General features: G+C 43.3%; 1 protein-coding gene across 1 annotated transcript in view; it reads left to right on the forward strand.

Annotated features, from left to right (window-relative positions):
• Positions 1-26,990, forward strand: part of LOC111963827 (FCH and mu domain containing endocytic adaptor 2) — a 96,534-nt gene that overhangs the window by 34,494 nt on the left and 35,050 nt on the right. The window contains 8 exon segments of the mRNA XM_070443538.1: positions 3,971-4,069; positions 10,212-10,308; positions 18,497-18,541; positions 18,866-18,938; positions 19,553-19,577; positions 19,870-19,926; positions 20,024-20,084; positions 20,311-20,486. Of these exon segments, the coding sequence (XP_070299639.1) occupies positions 3,971-4,069; positions 10,212-10,308; positions 18,497-18,541; positions 18,866-18,938; positions 19,553-19,577; positions 19,870-19,926; positions 20,024-20,084; positions 20,311-20,486 (633 nt within the window).

Raw genomic sequence — 26,990 nt, forward strand, 5'->3', positions numbered from 1 at the left:
TATGATGGCAATTTGCATATACTCCAGAATGTTATGAAGAGTGATCAGATGAATTGCAAAGTCCCTCTTTGCCATGCAAATGAACTGAATCCCCAAAAGAYATTTCCACTGCATTTCAGCCCTGCCACAAAAGGACCAGCTGACATCATGTCAGTGATTCTCTCGTTAACACAGGTGTGAGTGTTGACGAGGACAAGGCTGGAGATCACTCTGTCATGCTGATTGAGTTCGACAATAACAGACTGGAAGCTTCAAAAGGGGGTGGTGCTTGGAATCATTGTTTTTCCTCTGTCAAACATGGTTACCTGCAAGGAAACACGTGCCGTCATCATTGCTTTGCATAAAAAGGGCTTCACAGGCAAGGATATTGCTGCCAGTAAGATTGCACCTAAATCAACCATTTATCGGATCATCAAGAACTTCAAGGAGAGCGGTTCAATTTTGTTGAAGAAGGCTTCAGGGCGGCCAAGAAATCCAGCAAGCACCAGGACCGTCTCCTAAAGTTGATTCAGCAGCGGGAGCGTGCACCACCAGTACAGAGCTTGCTCAGGAAATGGCAGCAGGCAGGTGTGAGTGCATCTGCACGCACAGTGAGGCGAAGACTTTTGGAGGATGGGCCTGGTGTCAAGAAGGGCAGCAAAGAAGCCACTTCTTCTCCAGGAAAAACATCAGGGACAGACTGATATTCTTGCAAAAGGTACAGGGATTGGACTGCCTGAGGACTGGGGTAAAGTAATTTTCTCTGATGAATCCCCTTCCGATTGTTTAGGGCATCTGGAAAAAAGCTTGTCCGGAGAAGACAAGGTGAGCGCTACCATCAGTCCTGTGTCATGCCAACAGTAAAGCATCCTGAGACCATTCATGTTTGGGGTTGCTTCTCGCCAAGGGATGGTCTCACTCACAATTTTTCCTAAGAAACACAGCCATGAATAAAGAATGATACCAAACACATCTCCTCCGAGAGAAACTTCTCCCAACCATCCAGGAACAGTTTGGTGATGAACAATGCCTTTTCCAGCATGATGGAGCACCTTGCCATAAGGCAAAAGTGATAACTAAGTGGCTCAGGGAACAAAACATTGATAATTTGGGTCCATGGCCAGGAACCTCCCCAGACCTTAATCCCATTGAGAACTTGTGGTCAATCCTCAAGAGGCGGGTGGMCAAACAAAAACCCACAAATTCTGACAAACTCCAAGCATTGATTATGCAAGAATGGGCTGCCATCAGTCAGGATGTGGCCCAGAAGTTAATTGACAGCATGCCAGGGCAGTTTGCACAGGTCTTGAAAAAGAAGGGTCAACACTGCAAATATTGACTCTTTGCATCAACTTCATGTAAATCACCACATTCTTATCGGCAGACTCAATAGCCTTGGTTTCTCAAATGATTGCCTCGCCTGGTTCACCAACTACTTCTCAGAGTTCAGTGTGTCAAATTGGAGGGACTGTTGTCCGGACCTCTGGCAGTCTCTATGGGGGTGCCACAGGGTTCAATTCTCGGGCCGACTCTCTTCTCTGTATACATCAATGATGTCGCTCTTGCTGCTGGTGATTCTCTGATCCACCTCTACGCAGACGACAACATTCTGTATACTTCTGGCCCTTCTTTGGACACTGTGTTAACTAACCTCCAGACGAGCTTCACTGCCATACAACTCTCCTTCCGTGGCCTCCAACTGCTCTTAAATGCAAGTAAAACTAAATGCATGCTCTTCAACCGATCACTGCCCGCACCTGCCCGCCCGTCCAGCATCACTATGGACGGTTCTGACTTAGAATATGTGGGCAACTACAAATACCTAGGTGTCTGGCTAGACTGTAAACTCTCCTTCCAGACTCACATTAAGCATCTCCAATCCAAAATGAAATCTAGACTCGGCTTCCTATTTTGAAACAAAGCATCCTTCACTCATGCTGCCAAACATACCCTCGTAAAACTGACCATCTTACCGATCCTCGACTTTGGCGATGTCATTTATAAAATAGCCTCCGACACTCTACTCAACAAATTGGATGCAGTCTATCACAGTGCCATCTGTTTTGTCACCAAAGCCCCATATATTACCCACCACTGCGACCTGTACGCTCTCGTTGGCTGGCCCTCGCTTCATACTCGTCGCCGAACCCACTGGCTCCAGGTCATCTACAAGTCTCTGCTAGGTAAAGCCCCGCCTTATCTCAGCTCACTGGTCACCATAGCAGCACCCACCCGTAGCACGCGCTCCAGCAGGTATATCTCACTGGTCACCCCCAAAGCCAGTTCCTCCTTTGGCCGCCTTTCCTTCCAGTTCTCTGCTGCCAATGACTGGAACGAACTGCAAAAATCACTGAGGCTGGAGACTCTTATCTCCCTCACTAGCTTTAAGCACCAGCAGTCAGAGCAGCTCACAGATCACTGCACCTGTATATAGCCCATCTGTAAACAGCCCATCCAACTACCTCATCCCCATACTGTATTTATTTATTTATCTTGCTCCTTTGCATCCCAGTATCTCTACTTGCACATTCATCTTCTGCACATCTACCATTCCAGTGTTTTAATTGCTATATTGTAATTACTTTGCCACCCTAGCCTATTTATTGCCTTACCTCCCTTATCTTACCTAATTTGCACTCACTGTATATAGACTTATCTTTTTTTAAACTTTATTATTGACTGTATATTTGTTTATTCCATGTGTAACTCTGTGTTGTTGTATGTGTCGAACTGCTGTGGTTTATCTTGGCCAGGTCGCAGTTGTAAATGAGAACTTGTTCTCAACTAGCCTACCTGGTTAAATAAAGGTGAAATAAATAAAATTGTCAATAAAAGCCTTTGACACTTATGAAATGCTTGTAATTATACTTCAGTATTCCATAGTAACATCTGACAAAAATATCTGAAGACACTGAAGCAGCAAACTGTGGAAATTAATATTTGTGTCATTCTCAAAACCTTTGTGTCACGCTCGTTGTAAAGATGAGTCCAAGGCGCAGCGTGAGTAGAGTTCCACATCATTTGAATCAACTGAAACTCACCTGACAAAACAACCAAACGAAACGTGAAGCTACAGGTGTGCACTCAGGCAACTCAATGTAGACAAGATCCCACAACACAAACGAGGAAAATGGCTACCTAAATATGATCCCCAATCAGAGACGACGATAAACAGCTGTCTCTGATTGGGAACCATATCAGGCCAACATAGACATACAACACCCCTAGACATACAAATACCCAAGACATACAAAACTAGCGTACCCACCCTAGTCACACCCTGACCTAACCAAAATATATAGAAAACCAGAGATATCTAAGGTCAGGGCGTGACATTTTGGCCACGACTGTACATTTAGTATATATTTTGTAGTTAAAAACAATCTAATGTTGAGTAYTTACCAAGGATTCTATCATTTTTGCTAGGCAAGACAGTTTGGAAATGGGGCGAAAATTATTTAGGTCACATGTGTCACCACCTTTCTGAAGGGGGGGGGGGTATATATATTTGCAGACCCAAGGGATGGTACCAGAACAAAATGTAAGGTTAAAGATTCTGCGATCAGAGGAGCAGAAAGCTGAGGCGTCTAGCACGTCATAAGTCGAAAGTTGTTGAAATGAAAACAAAGATTCTCTAGAGGCTGGGAGAGGGGCAGGCAGTCAACTGGACCTGTAGCGTAGAGGAAAATATTTTGGTGTTTGTTTCATTAGTCCCATTGTTGATATAGTCCCAACATATTTTTCACGTCAGCAATCAGGTTTTCATGATACTCTATGTAACTTTCAGAATACAAAAATACAGCAGGTAGGGTGCAAAATGCAAAACATAAATCAGCCGGGGCTTTCCTGGTCAGGTCAAACGTCATGGAAAACTCGGGGTCCTAACTCTTCTACTGGCATATTTGTTTTCCTCTAGTTTAGTGACTCCTACGTGTAAGTGGATGATTTTCTGCATATTTACTCCTTTGCGTGTTTTCTTTCTGTGTTCCAGAAATTTCAGAACATCGAGGAGAGCCACATCGTTCACATGAAGGATATCATTCAGTCGTACGCACAGTCTGTTGACGAGACACACGTTCAGATCGGAGAGGTGAGTCAGCATACACACACACACACACACACACACACACACACACACACACACACACACACACACACACACACACACACACACATTCCTGTGGGCGGGGTGGGGTTTGTGTCCTGTCCCCTTGCTCAGTGGGTTCACTGTGCGTCAGTTGAATTAGTGTAGTCTTTGATCACTCTAATCGTTTAACTGAGAACCAGGAAGCCTTCCATTCAGTGGTTTATACCAACCAATTAAAAACTGATCAAAACTCCCTCTCGACCAATCTAAAACACCTTCAACATGCAACCAGAGGCACGGCATGCCAACTGTACTAGGCATCGCACTCTGATCTTAAGAAGTGTGAATATTTTCCTGAACTTTTACTGTGTTTTGCTGTACATATAGTACTGAATCAGTGATAATTACAATGTTGATCGTTCCAATTACAACATATATWTTTTTTTTYATGATATTATCKCAAATGTTTATCTTATGTGATAGATATTCTTAAAGAAATGCTAGAGGTTTTACTACTTGACAGAATAGACAACTCAAAAGAAACTCTGCTCCACTGTGTGTGTACTGTGCAATGGCTGTTGCAGTCCCAGTAGTGTCCACAGGGGGAGCCACAGCCCCACTCTCTGCCCTAAAGCTCCAGTCTTACCGTGCATTTGAACAGGAGAAGGACAACGTTGCCTGTCTGTGTTAGCTTGGCTAGGCTGGGCTGGGCTGGGCTTAATTAAAATAGAGCCTAAAGGTGGATGAGTGCTGTCCCAAACAGCTGGGAAATGATGCGCAGGCAGACCAAGTAATTGTGATTCCGTGATGAATACCCTTTAAACCAGGTTGGAGGGGAGAGGGAGAGGTGGGATCGGAGCGAGGGAGGGAGAATATGGCCACTCTAATCGTGCAAGATACTGCTTCATCAGTTAGACCACAGGCACTCAAACTCAGCCCAGACATGCAAACACGCACGCACATGGGTATACTTACTTGACCAGCATTATAGACAAACAAATACACACACTGTCAATATACTATGCACACTCACAGGGGTGTCTTGCTCCCATTWTTTTAGAGGGGGCACAAAGTGTGTGAGGATGGAAACTGTTTTTTTCCWGCAATCTAGAACCATAATATTTTATGCCATGTAAAACAAATCCATTTTTTTTTTGTTGCATAAATTATCTTTACCTGTTAAATTGTCATTTCAATGAGGGTGACATTCTGACTGTCGTAAATCACACGTCTCAATATACTGCATTAACACGCCTATGATATTACATCCAAATGACAACATAGTACAAGGGATCATAACATACATCATCAATACAGGCACATATCATGATATTTGTAGATTCATTATCATAAGGTGCCCGTTTTACTTGTAAACCAAGTATTTTTTCCCCCATATCGAAGCATACATCTTGAGCTGTTGTATCCTCCTGATTTGCTTCTCTGCTAAAATCTGGGTAAAATATTGAAAGGAATGTGAGTCTTATTACGTTTATAATAGCTTGCTTTTCTAAAGTGTAGCCACATTTCCAGCAGGCATGCCAGCTAAGAGAGCAGCTTGTCTAACAACAACTTGATTGATAGCCAGAAATGGCTTGGTAGGCAGTTACGAGGTTGGGAGATTCCCATTCTAGCTGGCTAGCTAAAKCCAACTTCATACGATTGCTAGGTGGCTATTATTACAGAGAAACAACCAAACTTGTTTTGTTTTATTTATTCATCAAGAAGGAATCAATAGGCTGTATAGCTTGATCATATTAATTTACAAACAAACCTCCTGTGAGTCCTGCCCATCACCGGCAGCTAAAATCAAATCAAATGCACCATTGTGCACTATGGAAGGAACCATGTACTAGGGAGAATGATTGGGGGGGGGGGGTACTTTTTGCCTGGTCCAGTGTGCCCCCTCAAAAATACAACTAAATAATGATGATAAAACATGGTCTTAAAAAGGAAGTTTAGTCATTTATTTAACATCTGCAACGTTTTAAAACAGGGACAATCGGATGTGTCCTTGTGCCCCATATGGGCATGACGCTTCTGCACACGCAAATGGACATTACACTGTACACACACATGGTCAAGTAAACACATACTCTTAAGCAATCCATATTTTCCAAACACATCAACACACTTAAATAATTCATACGGTCTAGTGACTCAAACACACACACACACATTCACTGGCCAGGTGACCAGAATGTGTACCGGCATGCACACAGCCCCAGTTTGGCTGTTTGGCACACTGGCTAGCCTGGCGTTAAGTGTAGTTTCATGTTAACCTGGGGCTGGGGTCTAAACAGTGGCATGTCTCAGCCATTTTCTAGTTATACKACCCCTCTACTCTCTGGACATGAATAGAAACCACCAAAGACCACGGCATGGGAAAAGAGGAGGGAAGAGGGGAGAATGTAAAGAGACTGCATGGAAGTAAAGAGGRGATGTGAGGCCACACGGTACAATGCAGTTTAAGAGGAGAATGAGGTCCTCTGTAGCTCAGTTGGTAGAGCATGGAGCTTGCGATGCCAAGATATTGGGTTCGATTCCCGGGAACGCCCATATGTCGTTTTTTGGCATATACTATTATTTATGTATATATATATATATATATTAGAATGTGGACAATTGAACTAAAAGTCATATATGGTACTACTTCATTCCTACTGCGTGTTTATTCTGGTTGATATTTTTACAACGATATGCCTCCGTGCTGTGCAGAGAGTCACAGGAGGGCAAGTGTGTGTGTGTGTGTAGTCTGTGTGTTTCTTGTGCGTGCAATGTTTGTATTTGTAAGCGAGCATTTGTGTGTGAGGGAAGTGCCCTTGAGTGCGAATGTGTGTTTTTTGTTGTTGTGCATGTGTGAAAAATCACTACCGGTAGAGAGGGGTTTGAGGGGGGGGGGGTTGTGTGTGAGACGCAGGTGATGACATTACAGTGCATTTCCTCACGGCAGCAGTGAGCAGCTGGGCTAGAGCACCTGACATATCGCGTGTGCTGGAGTGAGCATTCGACCTCGCCAAGGCCCCCCACCCCCACCCCCCCCGTGAGGGTGCAGGGGGCTAATGCACTCCGCCTTGCCGGAGGGGCTCAGGAGGGGGGAGGGGGAGACGTGTATGTATGGTCATGATAGTGGATGGAGGTACTCTGTTGTGCTTACAGTATCACGCACATCTGAATCGTTTGGCGAGATGGCACAGTCAGTCAGTCAGATGTTCGTCATCTGTCTGGTCCTTTTACCCTTCCYCCGATAGTCTCACACGCACACACACAAACCACTGACATCCACACACAAACGGCGCACACACACACTGACACACACGCCACTGACATCCTAAACAAATAAACAAACATCATCCTTCCTGTGATAGCACCCAGAGGGCATCAGGAAACCGCTCTGTCAACAACAAACCTACCGACACAAAACCATACCAAAATGTATTATGTAAGCCAGTCTCCACAGGCTATTGAGACACATTGTACAGAGATTTTTTTTTTTTTTTTTTAATAACAGAGAGCGAAGCAAACGCTGGGCAGTACAGTCTTTTAGAGGGAGTATACAGTGAAAAGCACAGAGCCATATTGTATGTGTCACTCCTTCTGAGCATTCTAAAACCAGAGACACCCAGAGAGAAGTCCCCAGGGATGCGACCTGTCACTCACAACACAAACCATCACACACCACACAGCAAATACACACACATTCTCCCTCCTTTCTCTCCATCTCACACATGACTATGCTCTCTCTTCTCTCTCTCTCCACACACACACACACACACACACACACACCACACCACACACACACACACACACACACACACACACACACACACACACACACACACACACACACACACACACACACACACACACACACACACACAGATACAGGCACACCCACTGCCCCATTTTCTTATTGCACCAGCACCTCCCAGTGTTTACTACTACCAGAGTGAGCCCTCAATGGACTCAATCAACACCATTCATATGTGTCATCTTCCAAGTGTCTGCCTCTCTGCCTTAAGTTCTTCAAGTGATTTTTTTTAGTTTATTCATGTAATGCTAACTGTATTGATGCCATACCGGGGTCAAATACATGTGAAAATACTTGAGCTGAGCTTGATTTAGTTTGCCCTGTACAATGGAACCAATGGATAGTCCCAAAAGTGCAAAATCCAAGATAAAGATTCCGTGAGTCTTATCAGAAGCTAGCAGATTCATTACTTACCAACAACAGCTGCAAATTCCAATAAAACAACATTTTTGAAGTTCACTTTCCTTACTTTGTCTAACAACACTATGATGAATCTAACACTTAAGTTTTGTGGGGTCAATGCAGCATTTATTTAGTTTCAGTGGCACAAACGTTTGTTAGCATTCTTACACTGGCTTTGTCAGAGGGAGCAGGCCTGTTCAGAGGGGTTGCCGAGCAACACGTGCCTTGGAGGGAGAAACGTTCTTCATAGGGCAACAAATTCCCATGATTTGTGAATCTGTTCGAACCGAACAGCTAGGTTGACAGCTAAAATGGCCTTGAAAAAATACCATTTCAGCTAATAAGGAGAGTATCTCATAAATGGCATTCACTAACCATAAACTATTCATAAACTCAGCAAAAAAAGAAACGTCCTCTCACTGTCAACTGCGTTTATTTTCAGCAAACTTAACGTGTAAATATTTGTATGAACATAAGATTCAACAACTAAGACTATAACTGAACAAGTTCCACAGACATGTGACAACAGACATGTGTCCCTGAACAAAGGGGGGTCAAAGTAACAGTCAGTATCTGGTGTGGCCACCAGCTGCATTAAGTACTGCAGTGCATCTCCTCTCATGGACTGCACAGATTTGGCAGTTCTTGCTGTGAGATGTTACCCCACTCTTCCACCAAGGCACTGCAAGTTCCCGGACGTTTTGGGGGGAATGGCCCTAGCCCTCCGATCCAACAGGTCCCAGACGTGCTCAATGGGATGGAAATCCGGGTTCTTCGCTGGCCATGGCAGAACACTGACATTCCTGTCTTGCAGGAATTCACGCACAGAATGAGCAGTATGGCAGGTGGCATTGTCATCTGCAGGGTCATGTCAGGATGAGCCTGCAGGAAGGTTCCACATGAGGGAGGAGAATGTCTTCCCTGTAATGCACAGCATTGAGATTGCCTGCAATGACAAAAAGCTCAGTCCGATGATGCTGTGAACACACGCCCCAGACATGACAGACCATCTACCTCCAAATCAATCCTCTCCGGAGTTCAGGCCTCGGTGTAATGCTCATTCCTTTGACGATAAATGCAAATCTGACCATCATCCCTGGTGGGACAAAACCGCGACTCGTCAGTGAAGAGCACTTTTGCCAGTCCTGTCTGGTCAGCGATGGTGGGGTTTGTGCCCATAGGCAACGTTGTTGCCGGTGATGTCTGGTGAGGACTGCCTTACAACAGGCTACAAGCCTCGGTCCAGCTCTCACAGCCTATTGCGGACAGTCTGAGCACTGATGGAGGGATTGTGCGTTCCTGGTGTAACTCGGGCAGTTGTTGTTGCCATCTTGTACCTGTCCCGCAGGTGTGATGTTCGATGTACCGATCTTGTGCAGGTGTTGTTACACGTGGTCTTCCACTGCGAGGATGATCAGCTGTCCGGCCTGTCTCCCTGTAGCGCCGTCTCAGGCGTCTCACAGTACAGACATTGCAATTTATTGCCCTGGCCACATCTGCAGTCCTCATGCCTCCTTGCAGCATGCCTAAGGCACKWTCACGCAGATGACCCTGGGCATCTTGCTTTTGATGTTTTTCAGAGTCGGTAGAAAGGCCTCTTTAGTGTCCTAAGTTTTCATAACTGTGACCTTAATTGCCTACCGTCTGTAAGCTGTTAATGTCTTCATGACCGTTCCACAGGTGCATGTTCATTAGTTGTTTATGGTTCATTGAACAAGCATGGGAAACAGTGTTTAAACCCTTTAAAGTGAAGATCTGTGAACGTATTTGGATTTTTACGAATTATCTTTGAAAGACAGGGTCCTGAAAAAGGGATGTTTTCTTTTTTTGCTGAGTTTATATAATATGCATTTGGGGACAAAATTCTAACTTACTCAATCTGTAAACGAAGCGCACGTCTTGACCCTATGTGTTTGTTGTGTTGTCCCTCTGCAGGTCCATACAGAGTTTTTGGGGAACATGGAGAACACCTCTGTGGAGGGCTTGATACAGAAACTGGCTGAAAGTAAAGGAACGGGCAAAGAGAGACCAGGTAAGATGCCCTACACGCACATACACCTGCGATGATAGGAAAAACACGTATGCAGATCAATGTATTACACATATGTTATTGTGTATGACTGGTGAATGACTTCAGTGGTAGGGGCAATTTTATATAATTTGTCTACTCCTTCAGGATGCCTGAATCTGACTGTGGATCAGTGGTTAGTTAGGGGCAACTTCTATACTTACTCCTTCAATGTGGCTGAATCTGACCCTGTATCAGTSTTAGTTTATTAGAGGCCACTTCCTTGAAAGTAACTTCCTGTCTTTAAGGTGGATAGGGGCCTATGATAGGGAGTTAGCCAATGAGAGAGCAGTAATGAGAGGTTGTAAAAGGCCATCTGACTCAATAGATGTAATCTGCTGTAAAGGTAGGTAGGTGATATTCCACTTAGCATGTGACACCATGCAAGCCGGGAGAGTGGTCGGGGCGTTTACACACATGATAACTTGGATATATACTGTGTCGGTGTGCAGGGGTACGAGGTAATTGAGGTAGATATGTACATATAGGWGGGTAAAGTCACTAAGCAACAGGATAGCTAATAAGCAGCAACATATATGATGAGCCATTTGAGGAGTGAATGCAGATAGTCCGGGTAGCTATTTGGTTAACTATTTAGCAGTCGGGAGTCGTACGTGGGCTACCCTCAACACTTGGGGGTGGCCCGTCAGGAAGTCCAGAATCCAGTTGCAAAGGGAGGTGTTCAGTCCTAGGGTCCTGAGCTTAGTGATGAGCTTGGAGGGCWCTRYRGTGTTGAACGCTGCACTGTAGTCAATGAACAGCATTCTCATATAGGTGTTTCTCTTGTCCAGGTGGGAGAGAGCAGTGTGGAGTGCAATAGAGATTGCGTCATCTGTTGATCTGTTGGGGAGGTATGCAAATTGGAGTGGGTCTAAGGTATCTGGGATGATTGTGTTGATGTGAGACATGACAGGCTTTCAAAGCGTTTCATGGCTACAGATGTGAGTGCTACGGAGTGATAGTCATTTAGGCAGGTTACCTTGACGTTCTTGAGCACAAGGACTATGGTGGTCTGCTTGAAACATATAGGTGTTACTATGGTGGTCAGGGAGAGGTAAAAAATGTCAGTGAAGACACTTGCCAGCTGGTCAACGCATGCTTTGAGTGCACGTCCTGGTAATCCATCTGGCTCTGTGGCCTTGTGAACGTTAACCTGTTTACTCACATCGGCTGCGGAGAGCAAGAACACAGTAGTCTGGAACARCTGGTGCTCTCATGCATGGTTCAGTGTTGCTTGCCTCGAAGCAAGCATGTAAGGCATTTAGCTCGTCTGGTAGGCTTGTGTCACTGGGCAGCTTACGGCTGTGTTTCCCTTTGTAATCCGTGATAGTCTGCAAGCCCTGCCACATTTGACGAGCATCAGAGCCGGCGTAGTAGGATTCGATCTTAGTCCTGTATTGACGCTTTGCCTGTTTGGCTCGTCTGAGGTCATAGCGGGATTTCTTATAAGCATCCGGATTAGTGTCCCGCTCCTTGAAAGCGGCAGCTCTAGCCTTTAGCTCAGTGTCGATGTTGCCTGTAATTCATGGCTTCTGGTTGGGATATGTCCGTACGGTCACTATGGGGACATCGTTGTCGATGCACTTATTAATGATGCCGGTGACCGATGTGGTAAAACTCCTCAATGTTATCGGATGTATCCTGGAACATATTCCCTTCTGTGCTAGCGAAGCAGTCCAGTAACTTAGCATCCRCTTCATCAGACCACTTCCGTATTGAGCGCATCACTGGTACGTTTCTGTTTTGCTTGTAAAGAAGAATCCGAAGGATGAGTTATGGTAAGATTTGCGAAAGGGAGGGCGAGGGTGAGCTTTATGCGTCTCTGTGTGTGGAGTAAAGGTGATCTAGAGGTTAGTTGCACAGGTGACATGCTAGTAGAAATGAGAACTGATTTCTGTTTCCCTGCATTAAAGTCACTGGCCACACGCAGCRCMKSCTCTGGATGTGCATTTTCTTGTTTGCTTACGGCCCTAYAGAGCTTGTTGAGGGCAGTATTAGTGCCACCATCGGTTTGTGGTGGTAAATAGACAGTTACGAAAAGTAAATAGTATGGTCTGCATCTTATCATGAAGTATTCTAACCTGTGCGATCAAAAACTCTAGACTCCCTTAATATTAGCGATCGCACACCAGCTGTTGTTAAGAAAGAGCACACACCCCTCCCCCCTTCTTACCTGAGGCAGCCGTCCGGTCTAGAGGATTTATGGGGAAAAAACAGCGAGATGTATGTTATCCATGTCCTTCTTCCGAGAAACATCGAATATTACAGTACTTCAAGTCCCGTTGATAGGATAGTCTCGAGCGGAGCTCTTCCAGTTTGTTCTTTAGTGATTGTACATTTGCCAATAGAATGAAGGGTGGAGGCGGTTTATTTGTTCGCCAACATAGTCTTGTCAGGATGCCGGCTCGTTTGCCTCTGGCGCCGTTGCTTTCTCTTTCGAGGGCCGGGGATTAGGGCCTGGTTCGGAGAAAGCAGAACATCCAGAGCTGCTGATTCATTGAAGTAGAAATTGTCATCCAACTCGAGGTTAGTGATCGCTGTTCTGTGGTTCAGAAGCTGTTTTCGGTCATAGGAAATGATGGCGGAGATATACACACACACACACACACACACACATTGCTGTGTTGAGGCTGCAGACTGAACTAAGCAGCCAGAACCAAGCTCTTCTGGAGGTCAGGAGCTCAACATTGGCTCTTGTGTAAACTACGACATGCTACAGTAATCAAGGGAAATCTCTCCAAATGGTTTAACTCCTTCTCCCTCTCTCTTGCTCGGTTGGTCTTGCACTCTCTCGCACACTCGTCTGTGTAAAACCTTGTGTGTCAGGAGGTTATTAGATCCTAATCTTAAAGCCAATCATGGTAGGCCTAAAGAAAGTGGGTTGATTATCACATACAGTATTCAGACCCCATGACTTTTTCCACATTTTGTTACGTTACAGCCTTATTCTAAAATGGATTAAATAGATACAAATCCTTAGCAATCTACACACAATACCCCATAATGACAAAGTGAAACAGGATTTTAGACATTTTTGCCTCTTTGGGAAAATGAGGCAAAAATACTGTATTTACATAATTATTCAGACCCTTTGCTATGAGACTTGAAATTGAGCTCAGGTGCATCCTGTTTCCATTGATCATCATTGAGATGTTTCCACAACTTGATTGGAGTCCACCTGTGGTAAATTCAATTGATTGGACATTTGGAAAGGCACASACCTGTCTATATAAGGTCAGAGCAAAACCAAGCCATGAGGTCGAAGGAATTGACCGTAGAGCTCCGAGACAGGATTGTGTCGAGGCACAGATCTGGGGAAGGGTACCAAAACATTTCTGCAGCATTGAAGGTCCCCAATAACCAAGTGGCCTCTATCATTATTAAATGGAAGAAGTTTGGAACCACCCAGATAGAACATCTCTGGAGAGACCTTAAAATAGCTGTGCAGCAACGCTCACCATCCAACCTGACAGAGCTTGAGAGGATCTGCAGAGAAGAATGGGAGAAACTCCCCAAATACAGGTGTGCCAAGCTGGTAGCGTCATACCCAAGAAGACTCAAGCCTGTAATCGCTGCCAAAGGTGCTTCAGCAAAGTACTGAGTAAAAGGGTCTAAATACTTATTTAAATGTGATATTTCAGTTTTTATTTTGAATAAATTAGCAAACATTTCTGAATCTGTTTTTGCTTTGTCATTATGGGGTATTGAATGTGTATATTGATGAGGGGGGAAACKAATTAATCAATTTTAGAATAAGGCTGTAACCTAACAAAATTTGGAAAAAGTCAAGATGCCTGAATACTTTCCCCAAGGCACTGTAGATATGGCAAGGATAATTCGGCATCATTCGCATCTTTACCTTACACATCCTTCTCTCATCTCCATATTCATGAATAGCTTATGCCATCCTTTTGACTCCTGGTGAAGGAGTTATCTATGGTTACAGCCGATGTTGTGTTATGCATTGTGGCTTTCCCAGGGGCTTGCGCCACATCCTATCAGGTAGCCGACACAATGGGCCCGACTTGGGGTGTGTTTGTGTGTATACAAATGGTGACCCTTGACCTCTGTGTCCAGACGTGGCGTCCGGACAGCAGCGGCCTTCATTTTGTTTTGACAGCAGAATTAATTGAGGGCTGAAAACAGTTGTAAAATTCCTCCCCTTCTCAAGCTGTTCATTAGAGATCGCAMCGCGGCCTAGGCCGTGTCAGAAAAATAACCTGCCTGTCCCTTGATGAAATAGCTGAACGGATGGCCGGTCCAGTGCCTTTCGAGAGAGGGAGCTTGAATAAACTTTCTACTGCGGAAACAATCCTAAAGTGACACGCTGCGAGGGTGGGTGGGGGGGTTCGCAGTGTTCACCGATATCCAGCTGAGCTGTCAACTGGCGGCTAGCCAGACACGCAACCCCTCCGCCCCTCTCCCTCTCTCCCCGCTCCGCTCCGAGCACCATATGAAGCAAATGCAATTTTAAAAAACCATTCTCCGCTCATGTGTGACTCGACTGCATGCTTCTCTCAAAGAGAGAAATAGAAAAGAAACCTCTTCCTCTATATAAACAAAGTCGCCTGTCTGTTTATGAAATGTTTAAAYGGTTCCCAATGTCGCCTGTGCAGATTTAGGTAAGATTAGCGTGTCTAGTTTGTAGTTTCTTTTGCTGTAGTCCATGTATGCGTAAATATTGTCAGATGCAATTTTAGGATGCTGTCAGMGAAAGGTTCCTGCACTGCTCTTGCTTTATTTCAGGCAATAGTCATGCAATGTGGAGTAGCCTAAGTATAGGCTTTAGAAATGTTCTTTCAAATATGTTTATTCTCTTAGAATTGGTTACTATGGGGTGTTTGGCAATGGCAGCAACTGTTTAATACTTTTGAAGATTATGGTAAATGTAAGTGCTCCCTCTTGGCTAAGTAAAAATACCTGCTTCTTGTCAGCACTGTGTGGATTAGGCATTGAGCAAGGGTCTCTCTCCTCTCTCTCGTGAACTAGTTCTTGGATGAGCGTAGCGTTTGTTTTGATTGGAACGGAGCGCACACACAAACAGCAGTCACGTCAGTGTGTGTTAGCCGGCGGTGAAGRGCTAACGGTAGACGGTCTGATATTGCACAGTAGAGGAGATCGGTCATTGGTGGACTCTATCCACTTCACTTGGCGTGATGCGTGCCTCTCGTGACTCCCCGCTTCCATGCGCTTCTCCAAGCTCTGCGCGCCCTGAACAATGCGTCAATTCTGCCCGCGACTGACGTTCTCTGGGGAAGGCTGCATTGAACCACTGTTGCCGTATATGTTTGACTAAAATATCATTAGCTTTGTTTTTTCAGGTCATGGCATTTTGGTGCCATGGAAATAAAATCTTGCCCAAGGCTGGCCTCTTCCCCTCTCTTCTTTCTCTTTCCATGGTCTGGTATAGGCAAACACAGACTGTGTGTCGTGCATGAGCTTTTAAGAAGATAAATACAAAGGAAAATGCCCAAAAAGGCACTTGGAACAGATCTGTATTCTGCTGAGTAGGCTGTGTAGTCACGGAATCCCAACATTGCTTTATCAACGGACAAAATAGATAACACAATTAATAAAATCATAGTTATTCCCATCTACTATAGACTATAGTACTTTAATCTTATGTTAATAGGAATTCATTTACTGTTCATAGATTAATCCTCTAAGAAAATTCACATAAAACAAGGTAAAAGGCACCATTTCACACTCATCGTCTTTCTGCTCATGATAAACCGTAAGATGATAGCTTTGGACTCGCTGACTTGTCATTGTGCTAACGTCATATGGGGCCTTGTACTATTGACACGCACATTCATAGTGAGTGTTGCTTTATCCCCCACAGCTTTAAAAAAATAAATTATTCAACCTTTATTTAACTAGTCAAGTCAGTTAAAGAACAAATTCTTATTTACAATGACGGCCTACCCCGGCCAAACCCGGACGAYGTTGGTCCAATTGTGCGCCGCTCTACGTGACTCCCAATCACGGCCGGTTGTGATACAGCCTGGAATCGAACCAGGGTCTGTAGTGACGCATTTTCTCAAGACTCGTGGCATTCCAAGTGCAAGAGCTCAGAGGTAAATATGCATAATTGATGAACATTAAATTAAGCAAGATCTTTGTTGTTTTTCACAGGGGGTTATTCATTTATGTATGAATTTTTAATTTTTTTGTTGTGAAAATCAAGTTTGGCTCAAAATTACATCAAGGTCATTTCTCCGACCAGACTTGACCTTTTTGCTAAAAAAAAAAATACATGTCTACTTATTCAATTATCACTATATGCATTATCATTGGTTTGTGAAGACTGAGATGGAGCCAACTCACAAGCTCTGTGTGCTTTAGTGTGTGCGTGCGTTCTCGCTTACGAGAAGGGCAGATCAGGTTCGTGGCGTGTGTCTATCCATGGGTTTTAAACACCTCACTCYGTGACACTTTCAGTGGCTCAAACCTGTTAAATCCCTCTAACTCTGCTAGTCTGCTTAGTTTGAATGGCAGGTGTTATTTCATTTGATTGGTTGTTCGGTCTCTTTCTCAGGTGTACAGTATAATTGTCTTAAATGCGTGTACGTCCACGAGAATGTGTATCTAATAGTGCTGTGAGGGTGTGTGTTTGTGAGAGAGAGAGAGGATACTGAGGAATACTGATTTGCTTGTTAGTGTGGCTATACATGCATGCGTGTGTGTGCTGTAGTGTGTGTTTGTTTTGCGTGCTTTGTGTGTGTGTCTGTATGTGTTCATGAGTGCAATGAATGTGTGTAGTGTGCTGTACTGCACTGTACCTTGCGTGCTCTAGTGTTTTCCCCTGTTTCTGGATAGAGCGTCACATCTTGCCGATGGCCACCAGACACCGTGTTGAATGTGCTATTGACCCGGTCTGCCCTCTAGGATCAGCGTGGACAATTTACCAAGCCTGTGTGTGTGACCGGATGCTGTCTGTTCCTGCCAAGCCGTGCGTGCGTGCGCGACATTCACAACACTGCCAGCAGAGGGTCATTCACCTCGGGCTCGCACAACTACCGTATAACCATGTGACCGACGGTTATGGATGAAGACTGTCATGGAAATAATATGGAACCGTTTAAATTGTTGTTTTTGTGGAGCAAACTGCCGACTGAATAGCGGACGGCCGGGCATTCATTCAGTTGAGTCCGTTTCTGCGGTAACATGGACTCTTAACAACTTATTGAAACTTTGTTGCCACTTGCGAAAACAAGCAAGTTGTTGTAGCAAATGAGTCGGTTGCCTAGGCAACACCCCCCWCAATGTAGCAGCAGGGCRTGGACGTTCTAAACCTGGCAATTTGACTGGTAAACTCSTGTACACTTGCAATTGCTGCCTGGTATTGTCATGCAATCATTTTCATGGTATTGTAGAATGTTCATTCAAATGATGTTAACTGATGTGGCTCATGCAATGTATTTAAAAAATTTTTTAATGTCAGTTGAGTTTAATCCACAAATCACGGCACATTGATGGGTACACTTCCTGCTTTTACTTCCTATGGGTACACTCGCAATGGCCGCTAGTCTACCCGTTTTGCCATCATTGACTTGAATGGGGATGCCCATTCTATTAATTCTATTTCTTTGTCAGCACATRTAGTCCAGAGAGGAGAAAATGTGTGTTTTAAAAAATATATGTTTTGCTGTTTGAGCGGTTATTACAATGACAGCGGTCATTTGGCTGGACAGTTACCGTCATCCAAAATTCCATGACCGTCACAGCCCTGCATTCACCTCTTAAATGCCAAATGAACCTAACTTAATGTTTCTGTCTTATCAGGAGACTCTAGGGAAGGGATGGTCATCTGGTGGGCACATTATTCAAAACTGCAAACATTTCTCTCCAACCCATCGCAAAAATGAGTCAAATTGCATGAAATCAGTAATARAATTGCTAAATATTCTCTCCGCCCCATGTTAAAATGTGTAGAATTGCCGCAAACTTTCTTTAAAACGACCGCGTTTTCTCTACGCCCCATGGCAAAATGCATAAAATCGCTGGAAATGAACTCTTAAACGTATTTCACTTAGTTCCCCTAAAAGGCTAGGGCCGGATCTGACTGCATGTGTGGGTACGCAGACCTGCGAGCCACTGCAGCCCCTCTAAATGCCAAATGAACSTAAAATGATTGTTTCTATCTTATCAGGTCCTATTGAGTTTGAGGAGTGCAACACTGCCATCGCCACTGAAGGTAAGTCTCACACACACCCTGCTTTTCTAGAGTCTATTCCCACCTCAATGAAACAAACAAACCAACCGAGAACTGGATGAATATCAGAAATAAATGTGAAAAGTCAGACTTTATATTTTGCAAATAAATGGTGGTAACATTTAGTCTAGATGTTTTAAGTTGTCTGACCTCTTCCCAGCTCATTTGTAATACATCTGAAGAATTGTGAGTGTTTCTTAAAGTTTCTGATTTATCACTTTTGTTCGGTTTGGAGTTTGTCACTCATATTTGTCAAAACAAATACATTTGTTCAGTCTCACACGCACTCCTTTGGTTTGTTTCTAGGAGCCAAACCCAGGAAGAGAAAAACATATGCGTTCCCTGGCCGCCGGAAAGACAACAAGGACACAGACTCCACGTGAGTTTCTACTTTTACACTTTGAAAAGTATTTATCAAGGATTTTTTTAAGTCGTTTTTATACTGTTAATTATGTACTTTCCACTGTCTGGGAATATGATGCGATGGCTTTGTGGAGAGTCTTTTTAACTGACTGATTCTGTTTCAAATTATCCAAGATAAATTCAAATGATCTTGCTTTTTAATGGTGGTGTCCTGCAGACCCAGGTTCTACTATTTCTAATATCTCAAATAGTTTCACATATACATTTCGAAATACGTATTCAGATAGTATTTGAAAATACTMATGCGCGGACTCAAATACACTCCCATGTATTTGAAATAAGTATTTGAGAACTCTGAAATAGTAGGCTATTTATAGGAAATTATTAGAAAATACTTTTGAAATACTTCCAATAGAAGTAGTTGATTCGGCCAAGTTATTTGAAAATACACAGAAAACAAGAATTTAAATAACAAATCATAAAATACTCATGTAACCCAGGTTTGGTGTCCTGATAGATGATACTCCTTTAGCTTCGTYGGACTCGATGATAAAATGTTTAACTTTTATGACCATGGCTTTTTTATGAGAATGAAACTACTCTTGGTTGTTTCTTTTGGCATGTTCTCAGGGAGTCGACAGAAGTTGAACCTGCTGTGAGTACCCTTCAGTTACATACTTTAAAATGGCATTTATTTGAATGACATTCATTCAATAGTATGTATGATACTGTATTATTATACTAGTGAATTATTTTGTAGTGTCGTCATCATGCAATAGTATTGCAAATATTTGTCAATTATTGTAGAAATTGTCAAAGTAATTAAATTTGTTGAAGTTATAGTAATCCCCTCTCTCTCTCTCTGCCTCTCTCACTCTCTCCCCCTCTCTCGCTCTCTGCCTCTCTCACTCTCTGCCTGTCTCTCTCTCTTCTTCCCTGGGCTGTAGAATAATGCCAACGGAGCTCCTCCTGGGTACTATGGCACCATAGACTTCCAGAACGCTGTGAGTATCACACACACACACACACACACACTAACAGCAAAATACCACAGCAAGTTATGTGCATTAATGACCCAATATTTTGTCGTCTCTCTTCTAGAATGTCCCCACGGTTGACGAAGATGGCTTCTGTATCAGACCGGAAGACCGCAACGAAAATGATATCCTCCAACACTCCTCAATGCTTTACACTGTTCAAAAACTCTTTGTATTCAAACGCATCTTATCATTCTTTTTGCACCGATCCCATTCTAATATGCATTCAATAAGATGTAACTGTTGGTTTCATGTTACCATATCTCCATGAAGCCACTATATTGCCATAGAGCCACTAATCTGTCTGGCTGTGTGTTATGATCTGTTYTGCTCCTTAACCGTGTGTTCCACATGCCAAAGATAACTCGTTCTAYTCATCGAGTGACTCGGAGGACGAGGATGAACCCAGGAAGTTCCGCGTGGAGATCAAGCCGGTGGCGCCCAACAACGGGACGCACCAGAGCCGAGCCACCATCGACGAACTCAAGGCCTCCATCGGAAACATCAGCCTGTCGCCACCAACCGCGGTACGTCAATTCTGTAGTCTTTACAACTTAATTTGATAGAAACCTGTTGCTCCACAGTTCTGTCAGAGATTCCACTCACATATTGTAGACTGTCACAAACGTTTTGGTCTTCTGTAGCTCAGTTGGTAGAACAGCATGGTGCTTGCAATGTCAGAATAGTGGGTTCGATACCTGGGACCACCCGTAGGTAAAATGTATGCACGCATGGCTAAGTTGCTTTGGATAAAAGCATTTGCTTAATGCTGGTATTATTATTATTATTGTTATATATTATAATATATTATGATAATATTTTATTTGTCACATGCGCCGAATACAACAGGTGCAGACCTTACTGTGAAATGCTTACTTACAACCCCTTAACCAAMAATCCAGTTCAAGAAATAGAGTTAAGAAAATATTTACTAAATAAACTAAAGTAACACAATAAAATAACAATAACGAGGCTGTATACAGGAGGTCCCGAGTCAATGTGCGGGGGTACAGGTTAGTCGAGGTAATTTGTACATGTTGGTAGGGGTAAAGTGACTATGCATAGATAATAAACAGTGAGTAGCAGCAGTGTAAAGACAGGAGGGGGGGTGTCAATGTAAATAGYCCGGGTGGCCATTTGATTATATATCAGTCAATAATGAAGGAGTCCTCCATACTTGAATACTTTGMAAAGACCAAGAAAGTGTTTTGGGATAAAGGAGATCATATATCCTACAATGTTAAGACCAAGAAAGTGATATACAGTACTACCATTATCACTCTAGGCATGTACATACAAAACAAATGTATTCTGATCTATATCCTATCATAAGATGTTTCCTCTGTACACTTCATCTGGACCCATTCACTGAMCTTAGTACGTCTACCCTCTCAATTTGCCTGTCTGAGGAGCAGTACAGTTTCCCCCTGTCTGTCTGTCAGTCTGTCCCATCTCCTCTCTAACACTAGGGGGCAACAGTACATTGTATTTCTCCTGTAAGTTCTGGGAAATGGGTACTTATCAAAAAGCTCTCCTTCTGACAAACATTATTAGACAGTCACTGTATCATTCATATTTGAAAGTCTTTCCTGAGGTATTCCGTTCTGCCTGTTTGGACCATTGCCTCTGGTCTCTAAGATGAGTCACTGTGGACAGTGTGAGTGAGCTCATTCAGAAAGTTGAGTTTTTCTTGAACGATTGAAATTCGATCGTCTGGAGTTAGAATTCAAACATTATTTTTCATTTGCTTGTGTTTGTTATTTACAAGACCGGGAGTATGGAGAAAAAAAGTGTCACAAATAGTCTCCACTTTTGGACACTTGTTTTCTCTCTTACTTGACTTTAACACATGTACATCTGTTTAATGGCACAGGTGGAATGGCAATGTCTCTAGTCTCTCGAACACTCTATTTAACCCCCTAGAGTCAATGTCCGCACCGCCACGGAAATCTAATAAACATCATATTTTAAAAATCCTCATAAATCTATCAGTTTAAGCTAGAGATACCTGTTTTTTKTTCACCCCCATCTGCCGATGTCACACTTCTGCATCTGCGGTGAAAGATACAGAGCTAGAGGTGGTGTTCTCCGTCATTTATGACCCCAACCCCGCGAGCGCCTTGGGACTTGTCTGGAGTCGGTACAGCCGATCTGTCAACTTCTGTCTGTAGCGTCCGAACAGTTTGGGCTACACACTACACCCCTCTGTGGAAAGGTGAGACTCTCGCGAACATGTACGTATCAKATGTTTTGCTCGAGGATGCCCACAGGCCTGACGAGACTCATCTGAAGGTCCCCCGGTTCCAGTTTTTAAAAGAAATATGGAAGTAGTGTGTGTATATATGGAGACTGTAAGGGTTTAAATACATGTAAATAAAAATAAAAAAAAGTTTCCTGATCTTTCTTATATCTGTCAGATATAGGACAGACACTTCAGAACAAACTTCCTTTAGATTTYTTTTGGGGGGGTGGCGCTATCTGTTGATACATGTAGTGAATCTGTTATTCAGTGCATTTGTRTGGGCTAATAGCAACATGATCTTTGGTATAACATTCTTAAAACAATTCCATATAGCTTAGACAAGGCTTAGACTGTTTAGTGCCAAAAAGAAGGGGTTAACACTTTGACGTGTGTTTGTACGCTCAAACCGGTGTGATTAGAACGCTTATTTAGAACGTCCACTTGCGATTGACGTCAGTGTTTGAGCTGGCCACACTTCTTTTTTTTTCTCACAGAAACATTTTGCACAGACAGTCTTTACAACATTATATCCTCAATGTGAGCCGTTTATTTTTGGATGCAATGTTCAGACATTCACAGAAGTAGCGACAGCATAACACAATTAGTCGTAGCACCGGGGAAAGAGTGACCTAACACAGGTGGTCATATTTAGCCAACTCTTGGCTGATAGAAACCATAATATGAATTAGCTAATAACAATTACTATATACAATTCATCACACCACAGGTGACCTCACCAGTGATCAAAATAATTGAGTAAACCACTTTTTAAAAATCTGAAGTTATCAGACAATGTGTAGTTTGKGTGCGCCGCCATGTTTGTTTTTTCGTGTCAACCAAAGATTAGAAGTTACAAGATGAGTTGGGTCTGTTTACAGTATACATGTTGAATGGGGTGTGTCGTCTACCATCATTCACTTCCATCATTCACTTCCGGAAGTTTACTCGAARGKTGAGTGAACCATCCCTTCACCTCATTTTGTTATAACATMTTTGGCCAGATTGCATTGYAAACATGGCACCACACATAGCTGGCAATTAACTTAGCATTAGCTCATCATAATCAGTACAACCTTCAAAAAAGTATTTTACACACATYATACAGTATGTGTCCACTACAATCTATGCAAMATCGGAATGCATGACTTGTCAMCAGTACTTGAAAATATGTAAATAAAACAGTAAATACATTATGCTCCATACATTCATACGGTGTGCTACAGAAGAAACGTAAACACAATGTTCAGAAACTAGAATGATAACGTAATAAGGCACTTTGATAGGAATGCACACGTTCAAAGTTATTTATTAGTAGTGAAAGCAATGCGGGTGCCAGGGAGGAAAACGTTTTTGCTTGATCTCTTGTCGAAGAGAAAAGTTCGTCCGGCTCAGTAAAGCCTCAAAGGTAAATTGTCCGCAACAGTGAAATGGGCTACTTCTATGGTAATTAATGAGGAGGTCGGAACACACCTCAATTCAAACTGTTGTTAGAAAATAAAACTGGTTAGAAAATAATTTGAAATTGGTAAGTTGAAATGTAGCCTATAGATAATTAGCAGGCAGTGTACCTTGGTTTGAGGGCAGCGTGAGTTAACTGTCCATTTTGGAACAGTGAGGGCATTCTRACATCACGCACATAAAAARAAAACTCACGYTGGGGACGACCGTTAGAGATATTTGGAACTCACRCGTGGAAAGGTTAAATACATAAAAAAAWKMAAGTTTCCTGATCTTTCTTCCATCTCTCAGATATAGGACAGTCACTTCAGAACTAACTTCCTTTTAGGTTTGGTTTGTTTTTTTGGTGAATCTGTTATTCAATGCATTTGTATGGGCTAATAGCAGGAAGGCCAAACATCATTTTGAATCAAATGGTTTTGTATGTTTTTTTTAATACTTCAAAAAGTCTTAACATTCAGCTAAATAATCCTTGGTATGACTTTCTTAAAACAATTCCATCTAGCTTAGTAGAACTCCCCCCCCGGCTTAGACGGCAGCAGGGATGCCGCTTCTGTATAGTTAGTTGCGTGGTGTTACACAGTAGAGTCAGTAGACAAACACACACCACTTCACCCTGCTGTCACATCATGGCATGGCATGGGATAGGATGCTCTGGCATGCAGAGACTGTCAGAGCTGCACTGCACGCAAAGCCTGGCCTGACCTTTGACCGTTCTGCCTGGAGTTAAGCTCTCCGTTCAACCTTAACTGACTGACTAGCCATAAAATCTCTCAATCTCTGAGCCGCTGTCTCTCTCTCTCTCTCTCTCTCTCTCTCTCGCTCTCTCGCTCTCTCGCTCTCTCGCTCTCTCTCTCTGCCTGCTCAGGTTGGAATTAGCGCCTGCCATTAAACTTCACTACAGTGTTTGTGTGCGGTAGGGGGCACGCTCAGTGTGCTGATTCTGAAAGAGGTCCCCCCCCCCTCCTCCTCATATCAGCGAGAGGAGTCCTACTGCTCACTAAACAACTGTCACGGAATCTCTCTCTCTATCGTTTTCTCATTCACTCTGCCACGCTCTCTTTAAATCTCTCTCTCTCTCTCTGTCTTTTGCGCTCTTGTTTTATTAGGGTCATTTTGCTTCTTGGTTTGGACATGACTTGTATGTGATTATTTATGCACACTTTATAGGGGTTAGTCGCCCATTAAATGTGACACAGTGTGTAGAAATGTTTTTCCACATATGTTTTATTCATGCTGTTTGTTTTAAGCAGAGTGATTCCACTTTGGTGAAAATTCCTACATTTATGGATCACTTCTTGATATTTTCTAAGCATTAAGGAGTATCTTGAGGAAAAACATTCTATGGCTTTGCCAAGGCCTGACCCTCTGACTTGGTTCGTTACAAGTAATATCTCAGTCCAACGACAGAAAACGGCAACCTACTGTTTCTTTTTTCTTTCACCTAAATACTGGACTATTCCCTCCGTGTCTTCTCTTTTATCGCTACCTCCTCATTTTTTCCCCACTTTAATGTTGAAGGAAACGTTCTGTGCTCAAAGTTCTAGAGTTAAAACATCTAGGTGACGAGACGAACATTGCATCATCTGGTGTGAATTATTGAAGACGCATTCCTTTTCCTTCTTCCTCCCCATTCTTTGCTGTTCGTCTTTCTCCTTTTCCTGCCCGTTACACTTCTGTGCTTTTTGTTCCTTTTATTGAAACCACAGTTGGAAGCCGGAATGGTGTGTGTGTGGAGATCTGTAGCGTTTGTGTTGCTGGCTACAGCTGTGATTGAACCCATTTGCTGCTTAGTGCCTGTGGGACTAAACCCTGACCTCACGGCGCTATGGTGGTTTAATGCTTTAGCTGCGTCCCTCTAAAGCCCTTCTGGTTCTCTTCTTCTCCCTCYTCTTTTTTYCCCCTCTCCTTATCTTTTTCATTGTGTGAATAAAGGCTTTATTGGGATTGATGGTCCTAGTTTCCATTGGGTCACACACAAGTACATGCAGATCTTCTGTTGGTTGCCACGACAACCGATGTATGTCCTCTGTCAGGGAGCTCGACTCGCAGTGTCAGTCTGTCTGTCTCTCCCTCTGTGTGTAGTACCTGATTGATCCGAGTGCAGGGTTAGATACTGTGTCCTGTCTGTTCTGTGCAGCTGAATCTTTCCCCCTAGGTTTAATGTGCTATGTGTGTTTGAGGCTTAATCCTGTGATTTTTACTGTCTTTTAACACTGGTGTGAAAAAAGTTAATAATACAGTTTTAAAGTTTCCATGTATCAATTACACTGAGTGTACAAAACATKAARGACACCTGCTCTTTCCATGACATAGACTGACCAGGTGAATCCAGGTGAAAGCTATGGTCCCTTATTCATGTCACTTGTTAAATCCTTTGCAATCAGTGTAGAATGTAGATGAAGGGGAGGAGACAGGTTAAAGATGGATTTTTTAAGCCTTGAGACAGTTGAGACATGGATTGTGTGTGTGTGTGTGTGCCATTCAGCGGAAGAATGGGCAAGACAAAAGATTTACACAATGTGGCTTTGAACAGGGTATGGTAGTAGGTGCCAGGTGCACCAGTTTGTGTCAAGAACTGCAACACTGCTGGGTTTTTCACACTCAACAGTTTCCTATGTGTATCAAGAATGGTCCACCACCCAAAGGACAGCCAGCCAACTTGACACAACTGTGGGAAGCGTTGGAGTCAACATGGTCCAGCATCCCTGTGGAACGCTTTTGACACCTTGTAGAGACCATGCCCCGACGAATTGAGGCTGTTCTGAGGGCAAAAGGGTGATGCAAATCAATATTAGGAAGGTGTCCTTAATGTTTCGTATACTCAGTGTATACTCTAACTGTTCGGGACAATTTGGAGGGTTTGCGAGTACTGTGTCACCACTGATAAATGTAGCCTGTACTGCACATCTCTGTTTTTAGGAAGTATTATTCAGAAAGTAAGTTATAACACAAGTGTTGATTCTTAAAGAGTAATACGTTGAGGAACTTTGTGCTGTCATTTTAAGTAGGCCTAGTTTCAGTCCCTGTAAACAGGTAAAAGTGAATTGACCCTGCTCTACTCAATATATGTCCTAAGGCTGGGTAGTACTTAAGCCATGTCTTAAAATCATTTATAGTCTGTGATAATGGCATCTAAGTACGGATACTTTTCAAGCACGTTCCAGATACAAACATGTTTTTACATACGTTACCGCATCTACTTCAAATGTACTTTCCCTGGTCTTCGGTTTGTCTTTGTACATTAAGTATGTTCTGGTTTTGCTAGGGAGTCTTTTTTTGTTGTTGTGGAGAATGAGGGCTGAAGTTCAGTGTGTGTGTGTGTGTGTGT

The sequence above is a fragment of the Salvelinus sp. IW2-2015 genome, linkage group LG5, assembly GCF_002910315.2.
Source record: "Salvelinus sp. IW2-2015 linkage group LG5, ASM291031v2, whole genome shotgun sequence".
In the NCBI taxonomy this organism is placed as follows: Eukaryota; Metazoa; Chordata; class Actinopteri; order Salmoniformes; family Salmonidae; genus Salvelinus; species Salvelinus sp. IW2-2015.